The sequence below is a fragment of the Seriola aureovittata genome, chromosome 14, assembly GCF_021018895.1.
Source record: "Seriola aureovittata isolate HTS-2021-v1 ecotype China chromosome 14, ASM2101889v1, whole genome shotgun sequence".
NCBI lineage: Eukaryota > Metazoa > Chordata > Actinopteri > Carangiformes > Carangidae > Seriola > Seriola aureovittata.
The window spans coordinates 22,200,824-22,226,654 of record NC_079377.1 but is presented as its reverse complement, the minus strand read 5'-3'; the positions used below and the strand labels follow the sequence as shown (position 1 = coordinate 22,226,654).

Here is a 25,831-nt window from a genome sequence, read left to right as displayed (position 1 = left end):
ATGAGTGGACGATATGACTGCTTTGTGTATTTTCAAAACACACACTCTCACTCACTCACTCACTCCCAGCTGTCTCTCGTGCCTTGAAGTTTGCTGAGAGGTTGGGATGTTGTTGGGTGGGGGAGGTGGAAGGGAGTTTGCCATGAGAAACCAGAGCTCAGAGTTCACATACTGTCCAATCCACCTTCCTGCTACTCACTTTAACTCCAAAGTAACTGCTACGGCTTTAGTGTGTATTTCTGCTTCTGAGTAGAGGCTGTTAACCAGTTAGCAGGTCACACGCTAACCTATTAGCAACATATTATTAAAACGGATGCTGTAGATTTCAGGGCAGTTTTACAAAGGTCTGGTGGAGATATGAACCTTCCTAAGATCCAAATTTTGCTGGCATGGATTCTCAGTGTGTTTGCCGGTAAGTTTTCCTGTATGTGTGTGTGTCTGTGTGTTTTTGTGTGCCTGTGTGTGAGCATGTGTGTGGGAGTCTTGATATTTCAGCCTTCTTGGTTATGTTTTTGGACTTGGTGTAGCAGTGCAGATCCTGAAACTTCTCAGTAAAGAGGTGAACTTAGTCTTGCTCCCTGAGACCGAGGCTATTTGAAAGATAATATTAAGTATAGCTCAAAAAATGTGTTTTTAAGCTATCGAAGAGGAACTGATCCATTGTTTCAACATGTCTAAATAAACTAATTATTTAGAAAACAACCTCCTTTTATGAAAGTCATACCTAGTCTATATTTTCAACAAACACTGCATGAGTTATATGTATTTAGGTGTGTCAAGTGGCCATACTCAGAAACAGGAGACAGTTTCCTGACACATGGCCTGGTAACCAAAAAAAGAAAGGCCACAATACACACTCATAAGAATCGTAATAATTATCTTGAATGATTCTTAATTGTGTACAATATCATCATCCTTACTACATACAAGAAACATCTTTAACCGTTTACAGCTGAATCTTTCAATATGGTATCCAGCCTGTTGCTTTCTGTGCAAAGCACTTCTAGTAATGAATGTGTGTTAGCATTTGTCTTTCAGGTACCCTAAAAGAGGTACCTCAGCATTATTAGCGTTCCTCACTGCATTTATATTTAAGGCATTTACTGTAGCCAATGTCCTCCTCAAGAGTGATTTATAGCCAGCGTGCAGGTATGGATTAGTGTCTTTGTTCAAGGACACTTGGACAGGACACAAGGTTGTTGATGCACAAACTGTCTCTTGAGAGAATTAAACCTATGACCGTTCAAATACTGGACAGTCCAACACTCAAGCCTACCCTACTAATCCTAAATGTAGAGTACTTTACAGATTTGTAAGTCATCCATATTTCTATGTTTGATATAAATCTTCTTTTTAATGATATTCTATTTAGACAAATATGGCCTAGTTATCCTCATCCACTGATCCTTTCACATTAATACACTATACATTAATTTAATACTCATATCCGTCATATCTGTACTGTTTTGTAGACTATGCTTTAAAAGGATGACAGTAATTATTACATAATGTGACTAGTTTATCTGTTAAGCAGCGAAAAGCAAATTAAAAGACCATGACTTCAATTATTGAAAACATCTACTTAACATCAAATTACATGATGCACTCATACCTTTTGTGAAGTCTCAGGGTTTCGGTAATAACTCAAAGAGAACATATGATTAACTGTAAAAGAAATCAGGCAGAGGGAACAAGAGCAGGAAATTGTCCCAGTGTCCTCTGTGTTGAATACACTGTGGCTCAGTATATAGAGTTGGAATCAACAATTAACTCAACATGACATATAGTATTATCCAGTTAAACCTAAATGGCAAACAGAGATTTCTGATCAGGCCTTAATAGGAAGCTTTGAAATTTTAAACCTGTTTTAGTCAGTGCCTTATAAATAAAATGTTTTAAATGTTAATCGCAACTGCCAATTTATTTTCCATTTGAATGGTGCATTCATCATGGTAGCCTTCCTGATTTTAGATTCTCATGCAATGAAACAGTGTTTATCTCTTAGTTATGTCAATATCAAGTATTCAATGTCTGCACCACAGAGATTACCAATCCTTTTAATTTCAGTAGGAATTACTTTTATTCATCCTTTTTAATTCAGTGATCTGAGTACTAGCACATTTTAAGAAACACATTTCTGACAAAGTGATGTGATAGCGAGATAGAGGTGGTGTGCCAGGATGAATGGATGCAGCCTGTAAGCTACCAGTTAGACATTATCTGCATCACTGCAGATGTGCAATAAAAAATAGTCCTCAGTAAATCATTTTAAAGGCTTTATTCCCAGATGCTATACATTCACTTTGAAAAATATTTACTAGCTGAAGCTTGTATGTCTGTATTTCAAACAGATTATTCCAGCCTCAAAACATGATTGTTTTGTCTCAGGTTAAATAAATCAAGATCCTCAGATGACGTAACTTTAAAAGTGAACCATACTATGGCCTGTCATATGACTCTTTCATAAGCGTAGTATTATCCACCATATTAAGTAATTGGTTGGCATCTTATTTTAGAATTAATACCTTCAGTTCTTTATTTGAATGTTACTCATGTGGTTAGGTAAGCTTCCATTGCCATTTGTGCAAACAGATCTATCTACAGTCTCAAGAACAAAGGTAAAAGTGATTAAGTCTGTAATCTAAAATTAAAAAACTTAACAGTTTAAATATGAAATCTCTCTCATCCTCATTATTACAAAAACATCACGGCAAAAGGAGTCCCTATTTCCTACTCATATTTACAGCAATGTCTAATAATGTTCAGCCAATGTCTGTACTGAATGCAGGAAAACTGGCTGCTGCATCAGACGGACCCTTGACAACACACTTGGCACACTTTCTCTACCTCTCTACACAAGGCTATGAGCCCCCTCTGTTGTTGCAACATCTCACTACTACTGACAGGTTTCAATGATATGAACTTGAAGACATGCAAACATGGATCACTAGCTAAAACAAAATTCAAACTTAAAAACTGTGATATGAGTTTCGCAGTTTGTAAAATCTACGGTGCTGCACCTATCACCTGCCAATGTTACAAAACATCAACGTTAAGACACTACTCAGATGGTGTTTCTCATATAACAGCCTTGAAAAGAAAGCACCAGCAAAGACTGTAATGTCATGTGAAAGTGGATTCAGCACACAAAACAAATTAAAACTAAATTCATGAATTCACAGATTAGTACAAACTTCACCAAATCTGATGCTCATTTCAAGGCTTTGCCATCCCCAAGAGCAGTTTGGGTTTTTTTTTTTTTATAAACAAAGTTGTTATTACATGGGAGGATATTAAATAGAGAACACTGGGTACAAGGAAAGAATAAAGCATGGATAAGAGATAAGATGGAGCCACCAAAAGAGAGACAAAGGACAATGATTGTGCTCAAAGAGATGACCACTAAGAGAGGTGAATGAGAAACACAGACAACAAATTACAGTGATGTACAGCATATAGTTCAGAGAAACCCCTCAGTTGGAGGAGAGCGATGAAGTGCAATCTGGAGTAAGAATAGGACAAGGTAAGACCTGTAGTTATTTTGTATTTTGAGTAAGAGGTGTGGCTGTCATCACAGATACAATGCAACGATCCAAGTAAGCCAACTAGCTATCTATGGCCAATCATACCCATTCAGCCACATTTGACTGAATGCAACAATTCATGCCCATCCTCTGGAAGCACACAGACAAGGCAAGTTGAGTGCAAGTGCATACCTCCTTTAATGCCCTGCTCAAATGTAGTGTAACAGGAGCACTGATTTACTTTCCTCAACAGCATTTTCCCACCCTGTTATGTGACTCCAACCAGTGATTTTTGGTCAAAAGCTTGCTTTCTGTCTATTTCATTACTGATTCAAATTAAACACGAAAATAATCTCCTGCCCATACTTTTCAGATAGAAAGTGGCCGAAAATGGAAAGAGGCTAAACTGTGGTAGTTGAGGCAGTTCAGGCAGTTCAGTATCACAGGGAGCTGAGGGTGGGCAATGATTGACAGCTCCAAGTGGCTCCTCCGTCCCGCCTCCCTTCTATTTTTGTATGTGGCCAGATCAAAGCATGTTAGCAGGACAACAGACAGGGAGCCGGCAGCCAGCAACAGAGACAATGTGAGACAGCTAGGGAAATAAACATCAGCATCTATACACAACAACACTACACTGGATCCCAAAACCAACAACAAACAGCCTGTGTGTGTGTGTGTGTGTGTGTGTGTGTGTGTGTGTGTGTGTGTGTGTGTGTGTGTGTGTGTCCTCTGCTCTTGCTGGCTAAATGAAACAAGATCCTTGTCTGCTAAGTTCAGGCTGAGTGTTGATCACCAGCAGATTCCAGAAATAACATGCAACGGATGTAACTTAGGTCACAACCTGGCTAGTAGCACTATGCTAATCTACTTCATCATATTATAACAAAAATTGCAGTGTGCGATTACTTGAACAAAGGTAATGCAATAGTATACTTGCAGAACGAAGTACATACTACTACAGTAATAGTGCCTACAATTATTCCTTTAAATATACACACACAGAGACACACATATATATACACATATGTAATTGTGCTATTGGAATAATCATCCCAACCACACATAATGCCAACTTCAGTAGTAAGTGCCAGAATATAATAAACAACCCAAAACGTTGTAATTTCCAGATGAATATGAAAAAAACCCTAACAAGTTCCACTGTACAGATGAGAAATTGTGGTTCAATGGAGCTGTCAATACAATGCCTCCTGACAGCCTTTAGAGTCAGGGACTGACTCTTATTAAGTAAATAAAAAATTGTTTGTTATTTTGTCTATCATTGAGGCTATCCAAAAATCTGTGTTTTGCTCATCAAAAAACCCACAACGGAAGCTGCTCTGGGCAATAGTGGGCTGTGATGTCGCATGTGCATTGCTCATAGGCATAGCATAATTTACCGACAATTAAAGGCATGGCTCTTGAAAGTCTGTTAGCTGGAAACACATTTTGTATGAAGAGGTGTTAAATGTTAACTATTATCTACTCTGAACTCTAACTGATCCAGATTTAATGTCAAGTGGACTGGTCAAGGCCGGTTTTCCCAAACACCCTCTTAGCACTCGGATTAGGTTCGCTCCAAGGACTTATACAGAAACACACTTGATCACAGTGCTTTGACAGCTCATGGGACATTCAGTGCAGAGGCTTTTCACCAATATGGAATGCCAGTCACTTAACTGCTGTTGCTGTTGATCTGTCTGCATATGTCTGCCCCTGCCTCTTTCTCATCTGATAATTACAGTCTCTTCCTGTCTTTCTTTCCTACTATTCCTATTCCTATTCTCTCCATCTCTCTCAGTCACAGTGAAAGGTTTCAGGTTGCTGGTTGTAAGCCAAGGAAATGTTTGGTGTGTGAATCACAGTTAAATGCAATCTGTTGGCTTTCCTGTTGCTTCAGCTGTGATTTCAGTTCCGGTGCAAAAACATTTGTGGGGACATTGGTGTCAGCTGGACATGCCAACATGTCGTACTCACTATGTACCTCAGCCAAAGTGAGCCCAAAATAAAACTTGTGTGTAGCAGAGTTTATGTACAGCATAAATATGTACATTATTGAAATTAGTTCAAAGTTTAAACACCAACACTCAGAGGTCCCAAGTCAGTATTTTCCAGTCCTTATCAATCACTCAGTCTATGTGATCTCTGACCTTATTGTGCTATGCATCAAGTAAAAACTGAAACAACAAAAAAAAAAAGATTGACTGCCTGACTGAATTTTTGTGTATGTGTGTCCTAGGTTCGGTATTCTGCTCAGAAGATGAGACTCGTCTGGTGAAAACCCTGTTTACTGGTTACAACAAGGTGGTCCGTCCCGTGAACCACTTCAGTGAAGCCGTAGTAGTCACAGTGGGACTGCAGCTAATTCAGCTTATTAGTGTGGTAAGTGAGAGGTAGAGACATGCCACTGGAAAAAGCTAAATTCAGTTGTTTGTTTGTGAAGAAACAGAACAGAAATTGAGTTTGTTTTTACATAAAGAAAGAAATCAATAACTGTCTCACTGTAACTTAGCAGCTCTTTCTTCTCCCTGTAATTTTTAGAAATACACTGATATTGGTAATTTTACTTTCAGGAAGACTCATAGGCTTTATACTCCACTACTTGCCACATAGATAGTGCAATTTCTTTTTTTCTTCTTTGAACTACTTTTCTCTTCCATTGTTACCGCTAGCAAAGAAAGCATAGTCATCAATGGAGAGGGCTACAACTTTGAGTATCAGAGCTTACTTACTGGACAGTTGTAAACTACAGTTTTAAAAAAACAAACAATTACTCATAACTTAATAACTTGTGTTCTCATTGAATTACATGACCAAAAAACAGGCTATGCAGTCAATGCAGCAATAGATAAGATATTCAACACTTTGTAAAGGGGGCCCTCCATACCATGCTGTGCCACTCACTATTTTTTAAGATTAAGGTAGCATCATTGGGAAACTAAGCAGAGATCCTGAAGTTAAGCCATGTTGCCAACAGGTCTTAAGTGAGACATAGGGTTCACCAAATACATTGCAAACACAAAGTATAAACAAACAATCCCACTGATAAGAGGAAAAAGTCAAAGCAACTGACAGATCACAAAAAGTACAGCTATCCCACAGTCTTTAGCACTGAAATCGACAAAGCAGTTCTGACAACATTGCCAGTCAATGCAGAAAGGATGACAATTATGCACTGGCCAAGTGGTTTGAATTAAATACAGACAATATTTTAAAACACTGGTAGCATTTCTCACAGCATTACCTAATCTCCAATAAATATAAATTCTATGATTGTGTCACATACAGACAAAGGCACAAGTATTTACACCATGTGATGGCATGGCAGCCAAATAATGTAAAAATAGGCACACTATAGAGACCAAGGCTACCTCTCAAATGAATCCAGCCACACTGCGTGACCGAGAACACAATGCAACAAGATGAGAGCGACCTAAACGACAACAGGCTGTCATCTTGAGGTTATGCCCTAACTTAAAAGCCAGGAGTCACAACAAGAGCACCAGTTCCGTGATGGCACGGTAGCCGCAAAACACAAGCAGAATGCAATTTTTTTTTTTTCTTAAATCGCTCTTACTGTTCGTAGCTCTCCTTCTGCGCCTCTAGATAGATGACCAGGGCTGAAATTCCTTCTTGACAAGTCTGTCAACTTTTCCTCCTACAATTGAGCAATATACATATACATATATACACACACACACATTATACATATATATATGTATGTTTGTGTGTGTGTGTGTGTGTGTGTGTGTGTGTCTGTGTGTCTTTTGTTTTTAAAGGAATTACCACAACTTCATTGTGATAATGTCATTGTGCTATTGGAGTAAACATACCAGCCACACACAACAGCAACCTCAGCAGTGTAAACAAAGATTGTAAAACTCCATTAAAGCTCCATACAATGGTCAGCTGTACAGATGAACACTTGCAGTACAATTGAGCTGTCAATACTATGCCTCCTAACAGCTTGTAGAGTCAGGGACCCTGACTCTAATTCTCACATGAATCAAACCACACTCCATGACTGAAGACACAATGCAACAACCTGAGAGCCACCTAAACGACAACAGGCTGTCACCTTAAGGTTAGAAACTTAGACTCTAGACAAGCCTAGAGTCACAGCAAGAACACCGGTTCAGTAATGGCACGGCGGCCACAAAACACAAGCAACGCAGCACAACACAAGCAGAATGGGGGGAAAAAATGCTCTTACTGTTAGCAGCTCTCCTTCTGCGCCTCTAGCTAGCTGAACCAGTCCATAAAGATGATGACCAGGGCTGAAATTCCGTCTTGACGAGTCCGTCGACGAGACTTCTCCTCCTTTTTAAAAAGCTGCTGAAAGAGTCGTAGTCTTCTCTGCTCTCTTCCCCATCGTCTGTCTGTTGCTATTGGACAACAATTAACTAACATTAGCAGTGCTGGCTTAAAAAAAAAAACACTAATTCTTGCTAACATTAACATTAGCTACCGTTTACATCAACTAGCCTACACAAAACCAACAGACTTCAACAAACCTTTCATGTTATGGGGAAGTCTGGATGCTGATGCTGTTGTACCCATCTCCAAAGACTTGTCTTTACCTTGAGTGGAAAACGTTTTCTCTTCGTTTATTCTAATTGTATAACATTGGAAGCCCGTTCACTGTCCTTGGTATAAATAAAACTGAGGAAAAGTAACCTCTGACTAAAGTCAAATTCGCATCTGCTCGACCATTAATATTCAAATTTAGGGAGCAAAGACGCTTGCGCGCGCTCAACCGGACTGACTTTGAGCTGCTCAAAACTGTTTCCAACAAAGACTTGAACAAACTTTTCACGTTACCAAGGCTGTTGTCGCCATCTCCAAAAAACTTGTCTTTACCTTGAGTGGAACACGTTTTCTTAGTTTATTCTAATTTTACAACAATGGAAGCTCGACCGTTGTCCTCTGTGGCAATCAAACTAAAGAAAAATAAAAGTTGACCAAAGTCAACTTCGCTAACAATACTTCCATTTAAGGATCAAAGGGCGCCTGCGCGCGCGCAACCGCATTGACTTTCCTGCTGAAATGGAGGGAAAACATTGGATTGGACTTTGGATTTGATCAAATCATTTTATATAAATTTTTTACTTCTATTACTTAAATGACACAGAAATGTCACACAAATGACAAATTATATTTTGTCATGAAATCATTTTTTTTTAAAAAGCTTCTGACTGTTTGCTGTCTTTTGCTTCTCTCAGGATGAAGTTAACCAGATTGTGACCAGTAATGTCCGTCTCAAACAGGTAAGTGTGACTGTTGAACAGTAGTCTAGTCTGGAAGAATTACTGATCACTTTTATTAAAGTGAAAGCAGTGATATTTTGGAGTATCATCATTGTTTCATTGACATGTTGTAGAAGTAGAGCTCATTTCAACAATTTATAGCCTAATTTTGGGTTGTCTAATCTATAACAATGTATATTTTATAAACTGACCATATGTTTTACCTATAGAATATTGATCTGAAGTAGCTTTCTACTCAAGAATTATTACAAGAATTATAATTTCATTTAGTTCGCTGCATTGCAAATTGGTAAATTTAACAGCATTTGGCGATTATATGATCCATATACTTTATGTTAGAAATACTATCTCTATTAATTCTGTAGTACAGTGAGTCAAGGTTACTGTAATATTTAGGTACATAACTGTCAATGCTTTCACCAACAAACAGTGTTTCATATATGAACATACATACATGTGAAGCCCACAATGCAGTTTCTGAGTTGTTATAAATTACTTAGATTTTAGTAATTAATCTGCTGTATGTTTTGAAGTAACCTTTAAATATATAACATGATTAAAAACAATCTAGATTTTTATTTGTTTTGATGTGTATACTGTACACGTAGCCTACTGTACATGACAACTTGTATTTAATGCTTAGGTTGGCATTAAACAACTTAACCGTTCTTTACAGTACATTAGTAGACCAAAAGATCTAAAGTTTTCTAATTTGCACCCCAGCAATGGTTAGATGTGAATCTGAATTGGAATCCAGATGACTACGGAGGCATCAGAAAGATCAGAGTCCCTTCAACCGACATATGGAAACCTGACCTGGTGCTATACAACAAGTAAACACACATTCCCTGTCTTCTTGAAAAACACACCTACATTTATCATTCCTCAAACGTCTCACTGCTCCTCTCCGACTCTTCTTCTCCTCTGCAGTGCTGACGGTGACTTTGCCATCATCCATGAAACTAAAGTCCTGCTGGAGTACACTGGGATGATAACATGGAACCCTCCAGCCATCTTTAAGAGTTACTGTGAGATTATTGTCCTCCATTTCCCCTTCGACCTGCAGAACTGTAGCATGAAACTGGGAACCTGGACATATGATGGGCTGCTGGTCGCCATCCACCCAGTGAGTGTAATTTATACATTTTTGGGGTTATTATGACAGATTAGTATCAGTGGTCAAGATAAACTGAAGTGTCTGTTGTTTTTAATATACTACAAATTTAGTAACTCTCCACTTTAAAACTTAACCATCCTCAATAGTATGAGATCATAAACTTCATCCAATTTAAAGACTACATTTCTCAAGAAATACCAGAAGATTGCCTGCATGTTTTGTAAAATTAATTATTTATAAATCCATAATTACCAATTATTAAAAAGCAGAATGTGAAAGAACTGGAGTTTAAAACTTGTACCGTCCAAACCCAAATGCCCTTACCATACCTTTTTAATACCCTTTTCTATTGTAACCTTATTTTGTCCTCCTCTGTTTTTTAGGACAATGATCGGCCAGACCTCAGTAACTTCATGGAGTCAGGAGAGTGGGTGTTAAAGGACTACAGGAGTTGGAAACATTGGGTTTACTACACCTGCTGTCCCGACACACCATACCTGGACATCACCTACCATTTTCTGATGCTGCGACTGCCTCTTTATTTCATTGTCAACGTCATCATTCCCTGTATGCTGTTTTCTTTTCTCACCGGACTGGTCTTCTACCTGCCTACTGACTCTGGTACGTAGATCCTGGTGGGTTCTGTAATGTTAACCCAGTATTGACAAGCAAGGTGTTAGTTTATCAGTTTGTCTGTAAATTCCCAACTGGCCACCAGTCTCTGCTATAAGAGCTTTTTGAAATGTATTAATTCTGTTTAAACGTTGTCACCATTTTTGGTAACAGCCAAATTACCACTTAAACTGCAGTATGTCATAATGGGAAAGAAATTGCATAAGCAATATAGCTCAAATTCAGGTCACCCCCATGCATTAGAGTAAATTGCAATAGAGAAAATACAGTAAAGTTTATTTATGTACACACATGGGTTTTTAGGTAATAAGTCTTTAAAACTCATATATAGGTAGAAATATGAAGCAGGACATCAAGACCTGCAGTGTAAAAGTAGCCTGACTGTCTGTCTTTGTGTCCCCAGGTGAAAAGATGACTCTCTCCATCTCTGTCCTGCTGTCTCTGACTGTCTTTCTGCTGGTTATTGTGGAGCTGATCCCCTCCACCTCCAGTGCTGTTCCTCTCATAGGGAAATACATGCTCTTCACAATGGTGTTTGTCATCGCCTCCATCATCATCACCGTCATCGTCATTAACACGCATCACCGCTCTCCCAGCACACACACCATGCCAGCGTGGATCCGCAAGGTTCATATGAGTATCATATCTTGTCATTTAAGAAATGCCATTGTTGTTGTATGTGACTGATTTAAAATAGGAATGTAATCAGTACCTGTGTCTGTCTCAGGTCTTCATTGAAACCATTCCCAACATGATGTTCTTCTCAACAATGAAGCGCCCCAGTCAGGAGATCCGACAGAAGAGACTGTTCCCTACTGACATGGACATCTCTGACATCTCAGGCAAGACTACAGCTATATGACAGATCCCTGAGATCAGTTTCAGAAAGTGAGATTTTATATACTGTTGGCTTGTTAGTGTAACAGGCAGGTGTGTCAAAGGAAAAGATTTTGATAATACCAACTGACCTCAGATATGGTGTACTGTTCTTTATGATAAAAAATGTAAATACATTGAAGTCAGTAATAGAATGATTATTAGGGAAGAAAATTGTCCAGTGTGTTGTCTTTCTCCATGTGCCCCCACAACTACAGTCTGTCCCTGTGTTCTCCTCTGCAGGTAATCCCACCCCTACAAGCGTCACCTACCAGTCTCCCATCGCTAAAAATCCTGATGTCCGCAGCGCCATTGAAGGGGTGAAGTACATCGCTGAGACCATGAAATCAGACGAGGAATCTAACAATGTAAGAAAGCACTTTCATGAATAATGGATACAAGGTTATCAATCTATGCAAGTTTATGAAATACATAAAACAGACTGGAATTAAAATGGCACAAAAAAACAACCTGTCTGACACTTGGCAATTAACACATGGAGGATCCTATAACCAGTGATGCAGTAGCAGATTTTAGCAATACATAGGCAACTGTTCCGTTAATACCATAAATCAGTGATAATCATGAAGCAAACCAATTTTCCAGATCAGATTCATAGCACTTACTATTATTACTTTTAATAATAAATTGCCACATTGAGAAGTTTCTTGTGTGTCTGTAAGGCAAATTTTAAAACATAAAGCAGCAACATTTTATCAAGACATCAACCATGGTGCCTTTATGAAGGTGAACAGAGACAGTGCCAAACTCTTTACAGTATAACACTGGTTCAGAGTGACTCATGGCATCATTAGTGTCATTTATGGGTAAATAAATACCTTAATCATGGACATCCAAAGTCAAAGTTCCTGAAATATGATTTTCTCTCTTCCTCGTGTCGTCTCATCCCAGGCAGCAGAGGAGTGGAAGTTCGTTGCCATGGTTTTGGACCACATCCTGCTCTGTGTGTTCATGGCCGTGTGCATCATCGGGACGCTTGCCGTCTTTGCTGGGAGACTCATCGAGCTCAACATGCTGTAGGGGCCTGACCCATGAAGGAGTATGTGTGTTATCAGAATCAATGTCATACTTGGAGATGCATGAGAAAAGTTTCCATCAATGGACTGCTTCAGGTTGTTCTCTTTCTCCCTCTGTCTCTCAGACACAGACAGACACACTTTAAGTTGATTTTTAAATATCATAAAGTGCTGTCACTTGTGTCACTTTCAAATGTGTGAGTTTGTGTATTTACTGAAACTGAGGGCAAATCCAGGCATCACATGAGTCAGGTGATCTAGATGGGTCATACTTGAATCTATTCTTGTCACTAACAATTTGTCTATTTTTTTTAAATGTTTTTCTACAGTGTGTTTTATTGCTGCATAATTCTGGCAGTCTCTATGAGTGTAATTTAAAACTCGTATGAAAAAGCCATAACAGTAATAATTGATTTGTTCTGTTTTCTTTTTTTTTGGCAGCTTGAGTTAAGATCTGTGTTGGAGGATTTTCTTAAATATTGAAAAAAAAAAACTTTAACATGATAATGTTTGTTTTCATGTCCACTATGCTGAGGACTTAACTGAGAATGGATACAATATCATTAGCAAATACATGTACTTTACTTTCTATAGACAATTTGAGCTATTAGGAAATTTGAATCCCATCTCCATCCCATTATGGTGGGTCGGTTGAGGGCTTCAATTTAAAATTACTGTCTAAGGAGAAACCTGGATGTTACAGGAAGTGGAAGAGGATGTGTTCAGATTGTTGAAAGCTGAACTATTAATTTAACAGTGCTTCGGTCCAATTTTATCTTTAGTTGTAGAGACGAGTCTGGCTGATGACATTGTCTTGGCCTTTGAGTGCAGGCAAGATTATTTCCTGCCTGGAAGTTTTATTGTTTTAATTTGCCTGACACTCGACTGACTTCCAAACGTCTCATTTATATTTATGGGTTAAAGTTGTGAATTGTGGTATGAAATTCAGATCACACGTGTTGATTCAGAAAAAGAAAACTACTTCACATATTCATGGGTTAGTGGCAACGTTTGCTTTGTCACTGATGCATGTAAATTCCACTTAACTCTGTTGTACATTTTGTTTAAGGTTCATTAGTTAAGAATTTTTCTTTTTTTTTGACAAATGATTTGATATTTAACCACATTGAAGTGATTGAAAATCAGTTTTACTTAATCTGCATATTTTTCAGTGAATATCTGTAAAGACTGAAGACAACAGACCTGAATGCCTGTTGAAGGTTGAGTTACTGGTGAATGTCGAGCCAACAAACTAAGTAAGAGAAACTCAGGCAGCCATCTCAAAGCTGATGTGCTGATTATTTAAATAGCAGCATAACTGAATTGACCTTTCTCTGCTGTTAATACTCAGTTTTGGTAAGTTTAAAATTGGTCTCTTCTTGTGCATGGAGATCTTCAACCACTGACCATACCAGAGATCAAAATAATAATTTGAATAAATTCTGTCAAAGAGTAGTTTCTTGTTTAAGGGTCATGGAATAAAAGCTGATGAGTTGTTTTGTTCAGCTTTAATTGTGCCATTGAAAATACAACAAATTGTGACGTAGCAAAGGAAGGTTGTTTAGCAAGTAATGAAAGTGAAAAATTTCATGAAATTTAAACTTGTCTGTTACTGCTGCAGTGTTACTGCCTGTGTTTACAGCGACCAGCTGAAGGCAGCTTGATTTATTTTGCAGCTGTGGTTTTATCCATTTCAGTTTAATTATACAGTAAAGTTCTGTAAAGTCATATTGCACTGACCATTTGTTGTGGTTTTTTATATTTGTAGTTGTGTAGATGTGGAAAAGAGTGAAAAATAAAAGTCATTATTCACTTAGTTTATGCCATATCTTCTTTTATTGTTGTATTATAATGGTTTTGCTATGCAAAGCTCAGACTTCACCGACATAATATATCATTAAATCTTACATCTTTTCCATAAGTATCTTATCACTTATTCCTTACAGCAGCCCTATAATCTAGATCTGATTGGGCACTGAAGCAGATGGGGACAGCATTTAAGAACCACAACAGCACAACTATCGCCTTCTTTTGTTGTTAAAAAACTTTATTATATGTGCCACGCACACACTTGACATTCAGCATTGGCAGAAAATTCACCTGATAATTCTAGCAGTGCAAAAAAAAAAAAAAAAAAAAATGGAGAAACTGCAAATACTAAGTGACCAGGTACTACACGTGCCAGTATGTGAGACATCCTATTGAGTATCTGAGAAGTTTTTTTTTTTTAAATATTAAAGTGACAGCTTCATATTTGGAATTTTTCGACATTTTCATCATCAGCAGTATTATTGAGAGTAAGAAGCTTGTTAACACTGGTAGCCTTCAGCTAAACACACATCAGTAAGCTGGTACAGGTACCATGATGCAACATTTTTGCAACTTCTGGAAACACACCTGGTGCAGTGAAAAATGGAACAAATCAAAATGTCAAGTTGCGGTCAAGGCGTGGTGTCAGACAACTTTCTATTCATAGAGTGGTCTCTCCTCAACATTCAACAAAGGTTTGTCCAAGAATACTTTTGCTGCCAGGTACGGATTCAGAAGGGACCAAATCTTTACAGCAAGCTTTTGTTTTGACAGATTATTCTGGGTTGCTGCAAGGTTTAGAGGAGGTCAACAAACACACAATTACTGTGGAAACACTTTTAAAGTAATTTAATGTGTCGCACTCTTTCCCCTCTTAGCCTAGGTGTTTCTAGGACCAGACCTGTACAACACAGGTAATGTAACAAATTTATATTTGCATGGACACCATTTCTTCTGGCTCCATTTAATAACAGAATAAATTGTTGTCAAAAACACCAGGTGCTAGTGCGGCCCTGAAAGAGCCATGGACTGTCTTCATTTGTTGCTGCTACAGTAGCTAGACATTGCGCAGATTATAGTGTAAACTAATGGATATACTGGCAGCAACCAAGGCACGCATTATGATGGCACCAGGTATCTTCTGTGAGGGCACACATTTAAAACACAGTTAATGTAAGCACAAAGAATAAAACATATTTCTAAAAATGGTAATCCTCAGCACCCTGGAGGCTACAGAACCCAAACCAGGCCTATAATTTTAAATTGTTGTGACAGTAACGTGGCAGTTACAGATTACATGTCTTACAACAGTGAAGCAATACCTGAACTAAAGATTAAAACACAATATAGCCAAATAAATACAAAGAGAAAGTCAGTGCAAATGATGTCAGGAGATTCAGAAAAAACAACAGTGCATTTGGCAAATGATAATCCCATTGAGGACTCTGGCTGGCAATAACCAGATAGAGATAAATTGGCAGTTGTAGCTCCAATCTGTTTTTGTTTTTTTTGCATGCCAAATGTTTAGTTTATTCAGAGACTGCTTCATTGCTGGCTCATCAGCACTAATGCACTCCTCAAGGTAATAAGTCATCTTAGGTAAACAGGCCCTATCTCAAAGAAGGATCTTTATAAAACCACTTAATTTAACTGCAGAGGTTCACTTTTCCTACATTGCAAAACAGTCTTGATGAGGAAAAATAACAAGTCAAATTATTTCAGTAAAGTCTGACTCATTTCCAAAACTATTTTCTATCAGGGGAAACCTCGGACAAAGCAGCAGGGTTGTCCAGATTGCTGAAGAGTCAGCTCCTCCGACACAGAATAGCCTCCTAACACAAGCACATATTTTCTGTTGTGCCTGGCTGATCTGAGTTCAGTTATTGGATGGAGCATTGAGCATACAGCGTCCTGGGTAAATGCAAGACTACATGGGACATTTATCATGATTGGAAATAATCTGCTGTTGGCCTTTGACTTTGACTAAATCTTTCTCTAACTGTTGGTATACACCCTGGTCTATTCCTCCATTTTGGCCAATAACCCCAGGACCTTTGCTGCTAGGAGATCTGAGTGCAACGAGTGTTTAAATGCACTAACTGTGCTTTTCTGGATATCTGTTCATATCCGATATTCTGCCTGTCTGAGACAAGCTGTTCCAACATCATGAATAAACTTGATAAATTAAAATGATGAAAATGTGTACATGCATCAGTGTTTGGTAAAATGTGAGTAAATCCAAGTTTTCCTAGATGTTTCAGTATTAAGACAAAAGCTTGTATGAGGGATTAAAACTAGGAGAGGAAAAAAAAGCCACAACAGAACCCTAACACTTAATGGCATACTTGTATGCATGTACTTTAAACACAATTGATGATGCCCTGATTCATTAAAGGTTTGTCTAAAAATACACTTTGTTAGAGCTTATGTTTTCTCACCAACCTTTGTGGGAAATATTTGTTTACAACTCAACAAAACAATAACATGTATACAACATGTGTGCAACTATGATATTTAGTCAAATATACAGTACTGGTAGAGTTAAAAATTAAATGACTGAAATAAGAATCAGGGAATTCATTTCAATTGAAGCATGTATTTGTTTTTGCTGCATCTGAGGACAAACCTTTTGTGAACCAGCAGTTTAATCTAAAAACTTAACACTTTCCTTTAACAAATCATCTATAAGCCAGCTACTTAAACCTAACAAAACTGTGAATCTTAGAATATTAAACTAAATCAGTTTGTCAGTAACCACGTATAGAGCAGTATCAGCAGCCAACTATTCTATAAAGAAACAGCCTTCAGATTAAAACTACAATCATCAATCTGACAACTTCCCATTGAACCAATCGAACTGTTAAGGCCATGAAATGCTGGCATCATTTTAAGCAATATTGTTGGACAATTAAATATGACAAATGTATACTGCATTATGTTTTTCATTAAGAGTACACACCATTTACCAAGCATATCATCTCCATAATCTCCTCAAGGTGCTTTGTCTTAGTATGATGGTGAAAAATGATGAAAAATATCATTAAGCCATCCTTGTCCAGCTATATTGCTTTAAAATGCCACCGGTCTATCATTGCCAGTATCAAAACCTCATTTGGACACAGTGATCAGACTTCCCTGGTCCCCGTCTGAACTTTCTGCAGCTATGATGGTTGAGATTCTGTCTCACAGGGAGCGCTCTGACACTGCTCTAATCCCTCCTCTGCCACCTCTTCCTCCTCCTCCTTCTCCTCCTGGACCAGTTCTTCCTCCTCCTCCTGATGTGGCTGCTCCTCTGCCTGGCTCTCGTTCTCTACTTCTTGAGTGGGTCCTTCGTCTTCTCCTATTTCTTTCTCATCTGAGGAAAAGATATGCAAGTAAGACATTTCTTTAACCAGTAAGACACAACAAGGAGGGAGTAAGAAAGAAAGAAAGAAAGAAAGAAAGAAAGGGAGCATTGAAGATAATGAGAATAATTTGCAATACAAGAAATGATTGGTTGTTGGGTGTGAAAATCAGTGATAAATCAAAGAAAATGAGCAGCATTCCCTTTGTGAAGGTTAACATACACAGAACAACACTGTAGGGAGGAGTATAGAACATAAGAAGCTTCACCAACATCCCATAACATCTCCCTCCCATCAACAACACAGCTTCAGGAGGATAATTAAAACTGAAAGATGTTGACGTTCAACACAAACACAAATCCAATTTCAGCATCAACACCAATGCTAGAGACTCTGGTGTTACAAATACACATACGTGTTAGGAACATAATTATATTTTTTGAATCATTGCTTCTTAATGTAATGATTAGTCGGATTCACTGTGGATTGAAAAATCAAGCCAGATTTACATTCTGACTGCACCATTATTTGCAGAATTTAAGATTCATTCCATTCCAGAGAAAATGATCAGAAGTCGAGAGAAGGAGATTCAGCAGGAAAATGACATGATATACATAATTTAATGAACCAAAAATAAGTGAAAACAAAGGTCTAGATGTGTAAATACTCAAACATATGCTTTAAAATAAAAGGTGTCAGTGCAGATGGCAATTTAATTTTGGGATGAACAGCATGCACATAAAACAGGATGTGTTTGGGGATGTAATTAAAACTGGGACTGGGTAAAAATGAGACTAAAATAAGTAATTAGCTCTCTTGTAATAAAATCACCCCCCCACAGAAATATATCCCATCTGAATGGGATACATTTATTTATAATTCATATATTGTAGACTCAGTGAAAACCAGATCTGGGACAAACAAGTTTATTATTTTCTAATGGCATTTGTTTAAATTTATGGACCATTAAGGCAATTCAGACAATACGAGGTCAGTTGTTAAAAGAAGCAGCGAGAAACTTTCACAAGAGTTTTTCTGTTTTTCTAAATTTTGCAGGAAGAATTTTAATTCTCTAAAAGTTGTATAAAATGTACTTGTAAACACTATTTGACCCAAGTCTGGTGTAAACACCCCGTAACTGCTAAAACCCACTGTTGTTTTACTGCGATTAGAAGTAGCAGTTTGGTATAGGCATTGGGCTGCGTTCTATGTGGTTATGGATTCTACAGTGAAGAAAATAGGAGGATAATCAGGGGTGATCAAGTTTATCAAATTAGTTCAAATTAAGCCGGATCAGACAGAGAGGAGGGACTGGGGAACCTGGACTCTGCAGAGGTCGGGTCTGAGGGTTCTTTGGACTCTGCTGGATCTGGAAACTGTGGACCAAATTCCATGGAGCCGGAGCCTTGGCTAGAGGCAAGATCACACCATTAAACCAATGCTGCTGTACCACTGTAATGCTACCCTGGAAATGTAATGTGGAACTTGGATGAAAGTAGAATTTGATGAGGGAACTAAGAAACATGCTTAGTTGATGCAATTTTTTGAACCTATCTGAGTATATTGATCATTGTTTCTGTTGTATTGTTATACTTGTCTGATTACTGCCAAAATGATACTAACTAACCAGTATATTGGACAAGACATATACTATTTAACATTAGTTAAATAGTAAGAAAGGAAAGAATTTTTATTTGCATTTTTTCCTGCAACCATTTTGGTTTCTCGTTGAATTGTGTCGGATCACGATGATAACAAACAAAAAAGTTGTCTGCACCCTGAAAAAAACAGGCCAGCATAACTTTGAAAGAGATGACTGACATGGCAGCTTTAATGCCTAAAAATCTGAATTTCTTTAACACTGTTACTTCTTGTAGCAAAAAGGACAGTGATATCTGAAGGTGGTGGTGTCTCACCGCTGTTGGCTCCTTGCTCAACAGCTACAAAGGGATAAGAGTTGGCATCATTAAAGTTTGGGAAAGAATCAAACAAAAACAAATGAAAAAGGTCAACTGGAGCACTGGGTTAAGACGCATTTAACACGGGGAGTTAGGAAATGGAGTGAGTAACATAAATTTAGACCTAATTTTACTTATTGTTTGATGTCAGCTATCTATTTCAGTCGAACTTTTTGTGTTTGTCCGTGTATCTGTGTTTTCCTGTACCTCCAGAAGGAGGTGCACTCTCCTCCTCTGTCTCAGTCCCGGAACGTGGTGTTGGTCCAGGGGAACGTGATTCTGCTCGCAGCCTCCTCTCAAAGCTGAACTCTGGAAGCCTTGGAGCCTGAGGGCGTGTCTTCCTGGCCGGATTCAGGAAGTAGCAATATGCACAACGAAATGCTGGAGGGAGAGAAACAGAATCAGGAGAGAAAGTGAAACAGGAAGAGACAGAAACTGCATCATCTTTACCAAGTATTTAAATTCCCTCAATTCATAATTCCAGTTTGCACTACACCTTCATGGAGCTTTCAATCTAAAAAATCTCTTTGTCATTAAATGCATCTGTGTGTTTCTGTTCTTACCCAGGTATTCAAACTCTTCTTTCAGAGCCATGCCATTATGAGAAAAACACTGTTGACAGATCAACGCGTATCTATAGGAGAGAAGGTGGAATGGAGATGAAGAAAGGAAGATCTGAGATTTGAACAGGGCTACAGCACTAAACTGCTGCTGCTACTACTTCTCAGTCCTACACGTAGTGCAGGGTGGCATGGGTAGACCTGGTGTGATAATGACTGAACACCACTCCCCTGTGGAGAATCTGCAAACTGCTAAATGAGTGTGGGAGCAAGTTACAAGCTACTTGCACAAAGGACTTTAGATCTAAAAAAGGGTCTTCACCTGTTCTGTGGTCCATCCCCTACCAGGTACTCAATGACTCGATCCACAGCTCCCCTGTCTTTGGGCAGAATGGGTCTTGCTAATGGAGGACCTGGGGGGTGCATGCCTGCAGAAACAGTCCACATACAGGACAGAAACATTAGACTATATTGTGTGATTTAGAAAAGACTTTTTCTACGTTCCACTATCACAAATTCTCTAGCCTCAATACTATATACACTTTGACTGGTGATGCCTTCATCAGGTAAATGGGTGTTACAAATCACACATTTAAATTGCAGAAACCAGCTACACACACTCAAGCATTTATGCTAAGATGCACTCACTGGCTTTACAACCTACCTACACCTGGTATAGGGGAGCAGGGGGTCCTTGGTACAGCCCCCTGGAGCACAGAGGCAGACAGAGCAGATCTCTCCGGTGGTCCTCCTGGAGCTGAGAGAGGGACAGGTTCTGTAGGGAGAGCAACATGGGACACAGACTAATGTCTAAAAGAACCAAGTCAAAGGCAAATGGATTTGCAGTCCATTCCAGTTGCCTTTGAGTTGGTACTTTGCCCACAACCTGGATGCCTGGCTCACAGACAGACAGAGCTGACTGGTAACATTCCTTGGAGAAACAGCACAACTAGCAAGCTTTCACAATCAACTGTTTGGATCCAGCACGATTGATGCACTTAGAAACTGTGATACTTAATTATACATAATGTTAAGTATCTGTGTCTCCCCTTACCCACAGGTGTGCCCCCTGGTCCCAATGGGGGCCGTGCTCCAGGTAGGGGAGTCATTGTCATGGCAACCGGGGTGCCCATTGGCATGGGTCTCATTGCCACCCCTCTTTGTCGAATCTCTGGATAGAGAAGAGGAACTCTTTACAGAATTGCAAAAGCAAGAATTTGATCTGTGAATCCTTTTACTGTTGCATTCTTGAAACAAAACAAAAGAGCTCTCGTCTCGCTCTCAACGCAACTCTGGCCTAAGACCCATCCAATACCACTGAACAAACATTAAATGTGATACTTTATCTTTCTGTTTTGTATTGATGTATGTCGTACCTTGTCCTGGCCTGGGAGTCATCTGAGGACGCACCGGAGTCGACTCCAGCTCCTACAACACAACAGCAAACAAAAAAAAAAAAACACACACACAAAAAAAAGGAAAAAAAGAAAAGTCAGATAAAACAGAGAAAGAAAAAAAGATACTAGTACACAAACATACAAATACTTTTTTTTTTTTTAAAAGTAGACAACAGCACTCACAGTTTTCTTCTTGGCTTCTGGATCAAAGCGCTCCAGGATGAGTTTGGCATTTTTATACGTCTCTGTTTCCATCACTTCCTCCAGCTGGAAACACAAACCAGGCAAATTTTTGTGGGAACACAACATCCAAACTCTCTTTAAACAAGTCAGTAAAAAATGAGTAAATGAAATATGAACTGTGAAGGATTAAACACTTACAATCTTTTTCTTGGAAGCCTTTAAATCTTCTAGTTTATCATCTAAAATCAAAGGCATGAACAATGTTTTAAATTATACTATTCCATCTATAAGATAGCAGAATAGTTTACTACTGTAAAAAATGTATGTCAAAAAAAAAAAAGGAAATAAAATTCAGAAGAACACAGTCTAAATGTTATTTGCTAAGTTCTAAAATTAACAAAGGCTGAAAAGAGATGTTATGTGGTAGCTGGATGGACAGCTGACAGAGAGGGACTGATAGACAACTTACTGTTTCTCTCAGTGCGTTTGCAGAAAAGGAAAATCAGTAACTTCCTGATGAACCACACTCTAGTGAGGGGGAAAAAAAGAGAGGCCAAGTGAGGAATGTTGTTGTTCTATAAACTTCAGATTCAAACTTGTCAACTCACACAGGCACTTGGAAAATTATAAAATAAAATGCAAAAACAAGGAACAGGGTTCAACACCATTAAAAGATTATTTTAGGATGATACTTCTAAGACGCTGTGTACCAGATTATAAATAAAACACTTTGCAGAAGATTGCCAAGGAGTGGTCACTCACAGCACAGGATATATGAAGAAAGGCAGGGCCATTGCTATTCTGTGCAACCATTGTTCAGGTAGGTAGAGACAATAGACAATCAGACAGGTCAAGAGGTAGAGGACTGATGAGTAGAGAAGCAAACGGCCGACCCACAGCTGCAGATAGATACACACAAACACACTGATGAGGAGCAAAAAAAAATACAATTTAAGAAAACCACTGCATGTTGATGATGTTTTGCCAACTTTACCTTTTGCAGACGTTGGTTTTTGGCTCTAAACTCCTCCAGCTCTTTAATATCCTACAAGGGAAACGTGGAGGTTAAAGGTTCTTTAAATAGTGCAAAGAATCTCAAATTATCAGATGTTCAGTTTAGAGTTCATCAACTATGAGTTTCAAGGAAAGGCATTTGCTTAACTATAAGTAGTAACCTTCTGATTTAATTTGGGATACTCAAGAATGGCATGAGTTAGTGTTTCTGGTACAAGTAAATGCTGCATCCCAACTTCAATAAAATAGTGACCTTTGTCATGAAGCAGGATTAATGACGTCAGTAGGATAAACTATGCTGAGTAAAACATGGAATTTCTGTCACATGTTCTGTCCTTGCTTATTTCAATAATCCTGCTTCTGAGAAAGGTCCTTGCTGATTGTATATCTCCATTATGAAAAATTAATTAACAAACTGGGTTGTATACAATTTCTGTGTTTAAACAATTGGGTAAATACATACAATCTGATACAATATTTAATTAGTACCTTATCCAGGTTCTCCAGCTGCTCAACTGTGGTTGGCTTTGCCTAGATTGAGGATAAAGATCGGAAAGTCATCAACAGGTTCATCAGAAGAATTAACACTGGGCTTATCAGTATCACTCACAACCATCACGTTCAGAACTGATTGATTTGTCAGTAAACAGTCTGCCCTGTTCCTGTAAACACATTTACTTGTGACTTGTTAACGGATGTGTACATGCAACATGTAAATAAAAGCAAATGAAATGTGCAATTTCACATTGCTCTGCATCTGTACCCATGTGTATCCCTCTGGTTATACTTCGAATGAATTCAGAGATAATATGGATAGAAGGGTTTCACTTTTGCTGAATCTCTCTTGCTGTCTCTCTGTTTGTTGCTGTCTCTTTCCCTTTGACTTCTCCAGTATGTCTAAAAATAGTACATGAACTTAATCTAGCTTGGGCCAAAGATTCAGTATGTTGACGGCTAAGACACCAAAAATTGTCTTAAATACTGTCATCACTTAAGGTGAACAAAAGAAAAAAAGTCTACTTTGAATCAGTGTTCAGAAATAACTTTTTGACTAATTTGCTTTACTGTTTAAAAAACCTGACTGGCCGGGCTAGTCAGTCATCATTTGATTTGTCTATCTACAACTGTTTCCTGTATGTTTCAGGATTGATTTAAAAACTATACTGATGCTGGATGAAGTTTGGCTCCACATTATATCACATCTCTTAAATCCCTATGATCTAGGTGTGTGATCTCTTAACTTTTTAAATGTCATTCCCAGGACTTTGTAGCTCTCTCCCTGAGAGCCCAATCCATCAAAATCATTTTATCTGCCAAATCAGATAAATCATTTTATCTATTACAATTTTATGATTTGCCTCATAATTGTTAAATGTTGTGCTTTTACATCTTTCATTCTGTTTTCATTTTTGTTAATGCCTTCTTGTCTCTCATCCACTTACCTTCCATCGGGAAATCAAAGCCCCCATGTTTGTAAATTACAGCAGTCTCCTCTTTGTTTCCTTTGGTTCACTATAAAACAGGAAGTCTCTGTTAAACGTGATTAAGGTAAACAAAACACATAATCCTTGATGTTACAGTTACACAATGTGTGCTGACGTTTAACACCACGATTAAGCCCTGTGCTATGCTATGACATGTACACAACACTTACATAAGAATTTAGCAAGTTGCCTATAGAATAACTGCACACAGTGGTTACTGCTGTTGTTGTGGATTTACTGAGATAATATACTTACCGTATTCCCTCTTATATAACTACTCTGAATTAACATCAACTGAACATTATAACCTTTACGAAGGAGGATTTATTGCAGAACTGATGTAATAACTGCATTATTTTTGGTTAGGTGTACCTCATAAACTGCCAACTGAGTGTATATAACAAACATAGGGCCGCACAGTAGTAACAAATATGCCACATGGTTGATCTTTTGCTGAAATTTGTCTGAGTTCATATGGATTGACATATTCAGCTCGCAAAAACTGCTCATCATACCAATCCACTATGAATAGCTCTTGTTTTATCTCTGTGGACAGAGGGCAACATCTAGTCACTCGTGATGACGACATCCAGGACTGGTTTCCTTTTTGACTAGATATGAACTATCAGAGTATGACTCAGTATTTTTTTACATATAGTTAACTAAAGTTGTCGTGATATCACTGCTATTATTCCAGCAGTGTATTTCAGAAAAAAAGACAATGGGAAACCAGCAAGTAATGTGCACAGTTTTTCATAATGAGAAGTAGAAGGAAAAAGGAACAACAGCTTACACCCAGGAAAGAATCAATTTACAATGAAATAGTGCTTCCAAAGCTTACTAGCAAAATATTCAATGAGCTATTTGGCTTTTGTTGATTTGCATAAAATATGTGTTATGGGTTACATCTGTAACCTTTGTAAGCAAAGAAGTTGAGACTTGGGGTTTTAGTCCCGGGATGGTCACCAGACATAAATGCATAATATTTATAACTTAAAGGGTTTCCAGGCAAATAATGGAGCTCTCTGTTTGTCTTTGTCCTTTCAGATGGAAATTAAACGGTTACATAAATTCATGTTAGCAGCAAATGGAGCTAACGTTAGCCGCTCCATCAAAACACTGGACATTTTACACCGCTGCAAGCAAGCTAAAGTAACGTTAGATAGCTGTCACTGTACCAGACAGAGACACTCTAACTGACCGAAGTTTTATGCTTCCAGATAGATGTAGTAAATTAACCAAAATCAAAATGTTTGCTAACTGTTATCTAGTTAGCTACTGCAACAACAACAGACTAGCAAGGACCGACGTCAACAGCAGACAGACACGCTGTCATTAACGTTGGTTATCTTCATTTGGGCTTCTGTACTGGGTATTTAGATCAAATAAATACTTACAGTCTGCGGTGTTTGGGTGTTTGTTCGCTGCTCATTCAGTCAGGTTAGCGCAGAAACAAGCAAACAGCGGTATCCTTGCTGTATCCCGGACTGACATCTCAACTGCCAAGAGAGTTTGGCGCGGCGTGGAGACGTAACGAACGTAACCCATTGATGACGTAACCAGAGAGCAGACCAGGTGGCAAAGGTGACGTCACCCATTGGGTTTTTTTTAACTGCCGTTTTGAAGCCTCG

General features: G+C 38.4%; 2 protein-coding genes across 4 annotated transcripts; one reads left to right on the top strand and one right to left on the bottom strand.

Moving 5' to 3' along the window:
• The first annotated feature begins 210 nt into the window (after positions 1-210).
• chrna1 (cholinergic receptor, nicotinic, alpha 1 (muscle)) lies at positions 211-14,268 on the top strand. Its single transcript, XM_056395376.1, has 10 exons — positions 211-412; positions 5,761-5,903; positions 8,744-8,788; positions 9,512-9,621; positions 9,719-9,914; positions 10,289-10,526; positions 10,942-11,165; positions 11,266-11,380; positions 11,658-11,782; positions 12,327-14,268. The coding sequence occupies exons 1-10, from the start codon at positions 358-360 to the stop codon at positions 12,453-12,455; spliced, it is 1,380 nt and encodes a 459-aa protein (XP_056251351.1). The 5' UTR covers positions 211-357; the 3' UTR covers positions 12,456-14,268.
• On the bottom strand, positions 14,269-25,831 carry lnpk (lunapark, ER junction formation factor). 3 transcript variants are annotated; one of them, XM_056395377.1, is made up of 16 exons: positions 25,598-25,831; positions 24,159-24,228; positions 23,206-23,247; positions 22,697-22,747; positions 22,465-22,601; positions 22,172-22,230; positions 21,901-21,941; positions 21,703-21,786; positions 21,499-21,550; positions 21,177-21,293; positions 20,787-20,897; positions 20,445-20,550; positions 20,126-20,196; positions 19,770-19,943; positions 18,925-19,014; positions 14,269-17,615 (listed from the first exon to the last, which is right to left on the bottom strand). In XM_056395377.1, exons 2-16 carry the CDS (start codon positions 24,183-24,185, stop codon positions 17,422-17,424), a joined length of 1,356 nt encoding a protein of 451 aa, XP_056251352.1. In that variant the 5' UTR covers positions 24,186-24,228; positions 25,598-25,831; the 3' UTR covers positions 14,269-17,421. The 3 variants fall into 3 exon arrangements, with proteins under 3 accessions (XP_056251352.1, XP_056251353.1, XP_056251354.1); XM_056395378.1 differs by having other exon boundaries at positions 20,787-20,879; positions 25,598-25,830; XM_056395379.1 differs by lacking the exon at positions 18,925-19,014 and having other exon boundaries at positions 25,598-25,822.

What these genes read in the sequence shown, in the direction of transcription:
- chrna1 (XM_056395376.1), top strand. Translation starts at nt 358, where the DNA reads ATGAACCTTCCTAAGATCCAAATTTTGCTGGCATGGATTCTCAGTGTG. An exon ending in GTAATGTCCGTCTCAAACAG is followed by an intron (nt 8,789 to 9,511) that starts GTAAGTGTGACT and finishes TTTGCACCCCAG; the next exon opens with CAATGGTTAGATGTGAATCT. An exon ending in GGACATCTCTGACATCTCAG is followed by an intron (nt 11,381 to 11,657) that starts GCAAGACTACAG and finishes TCTCCTCTGCAG; the next exon opens with GTAATCCCACCCCTACAAGC.
- lnpk (XM_056395377.1), bottom strand. Translation starts at nt 24,185, where the DNA reads ATGGGGGCTTTGATTTCCCGATGGAAG. An exon ending in AGGCTTCCAAGAAAAAGATT is followed by an intron (nt 21,787 to 21,900) that starts GTAAGTGTTTAA and finishes TTGTGTTTCCAG; the next exon opens with CTGGAGGAAGTGATGGAAAC. An exon ending in CAGAAGCCAAGAAGAAAACT is followed by an intron (nt 21,551 to 21,702) that starts GTGAGTGCTGTT and finishes GTTGTGTTGTAG; the next exon opens with GAGCTGGAGTCGACTCCGGT.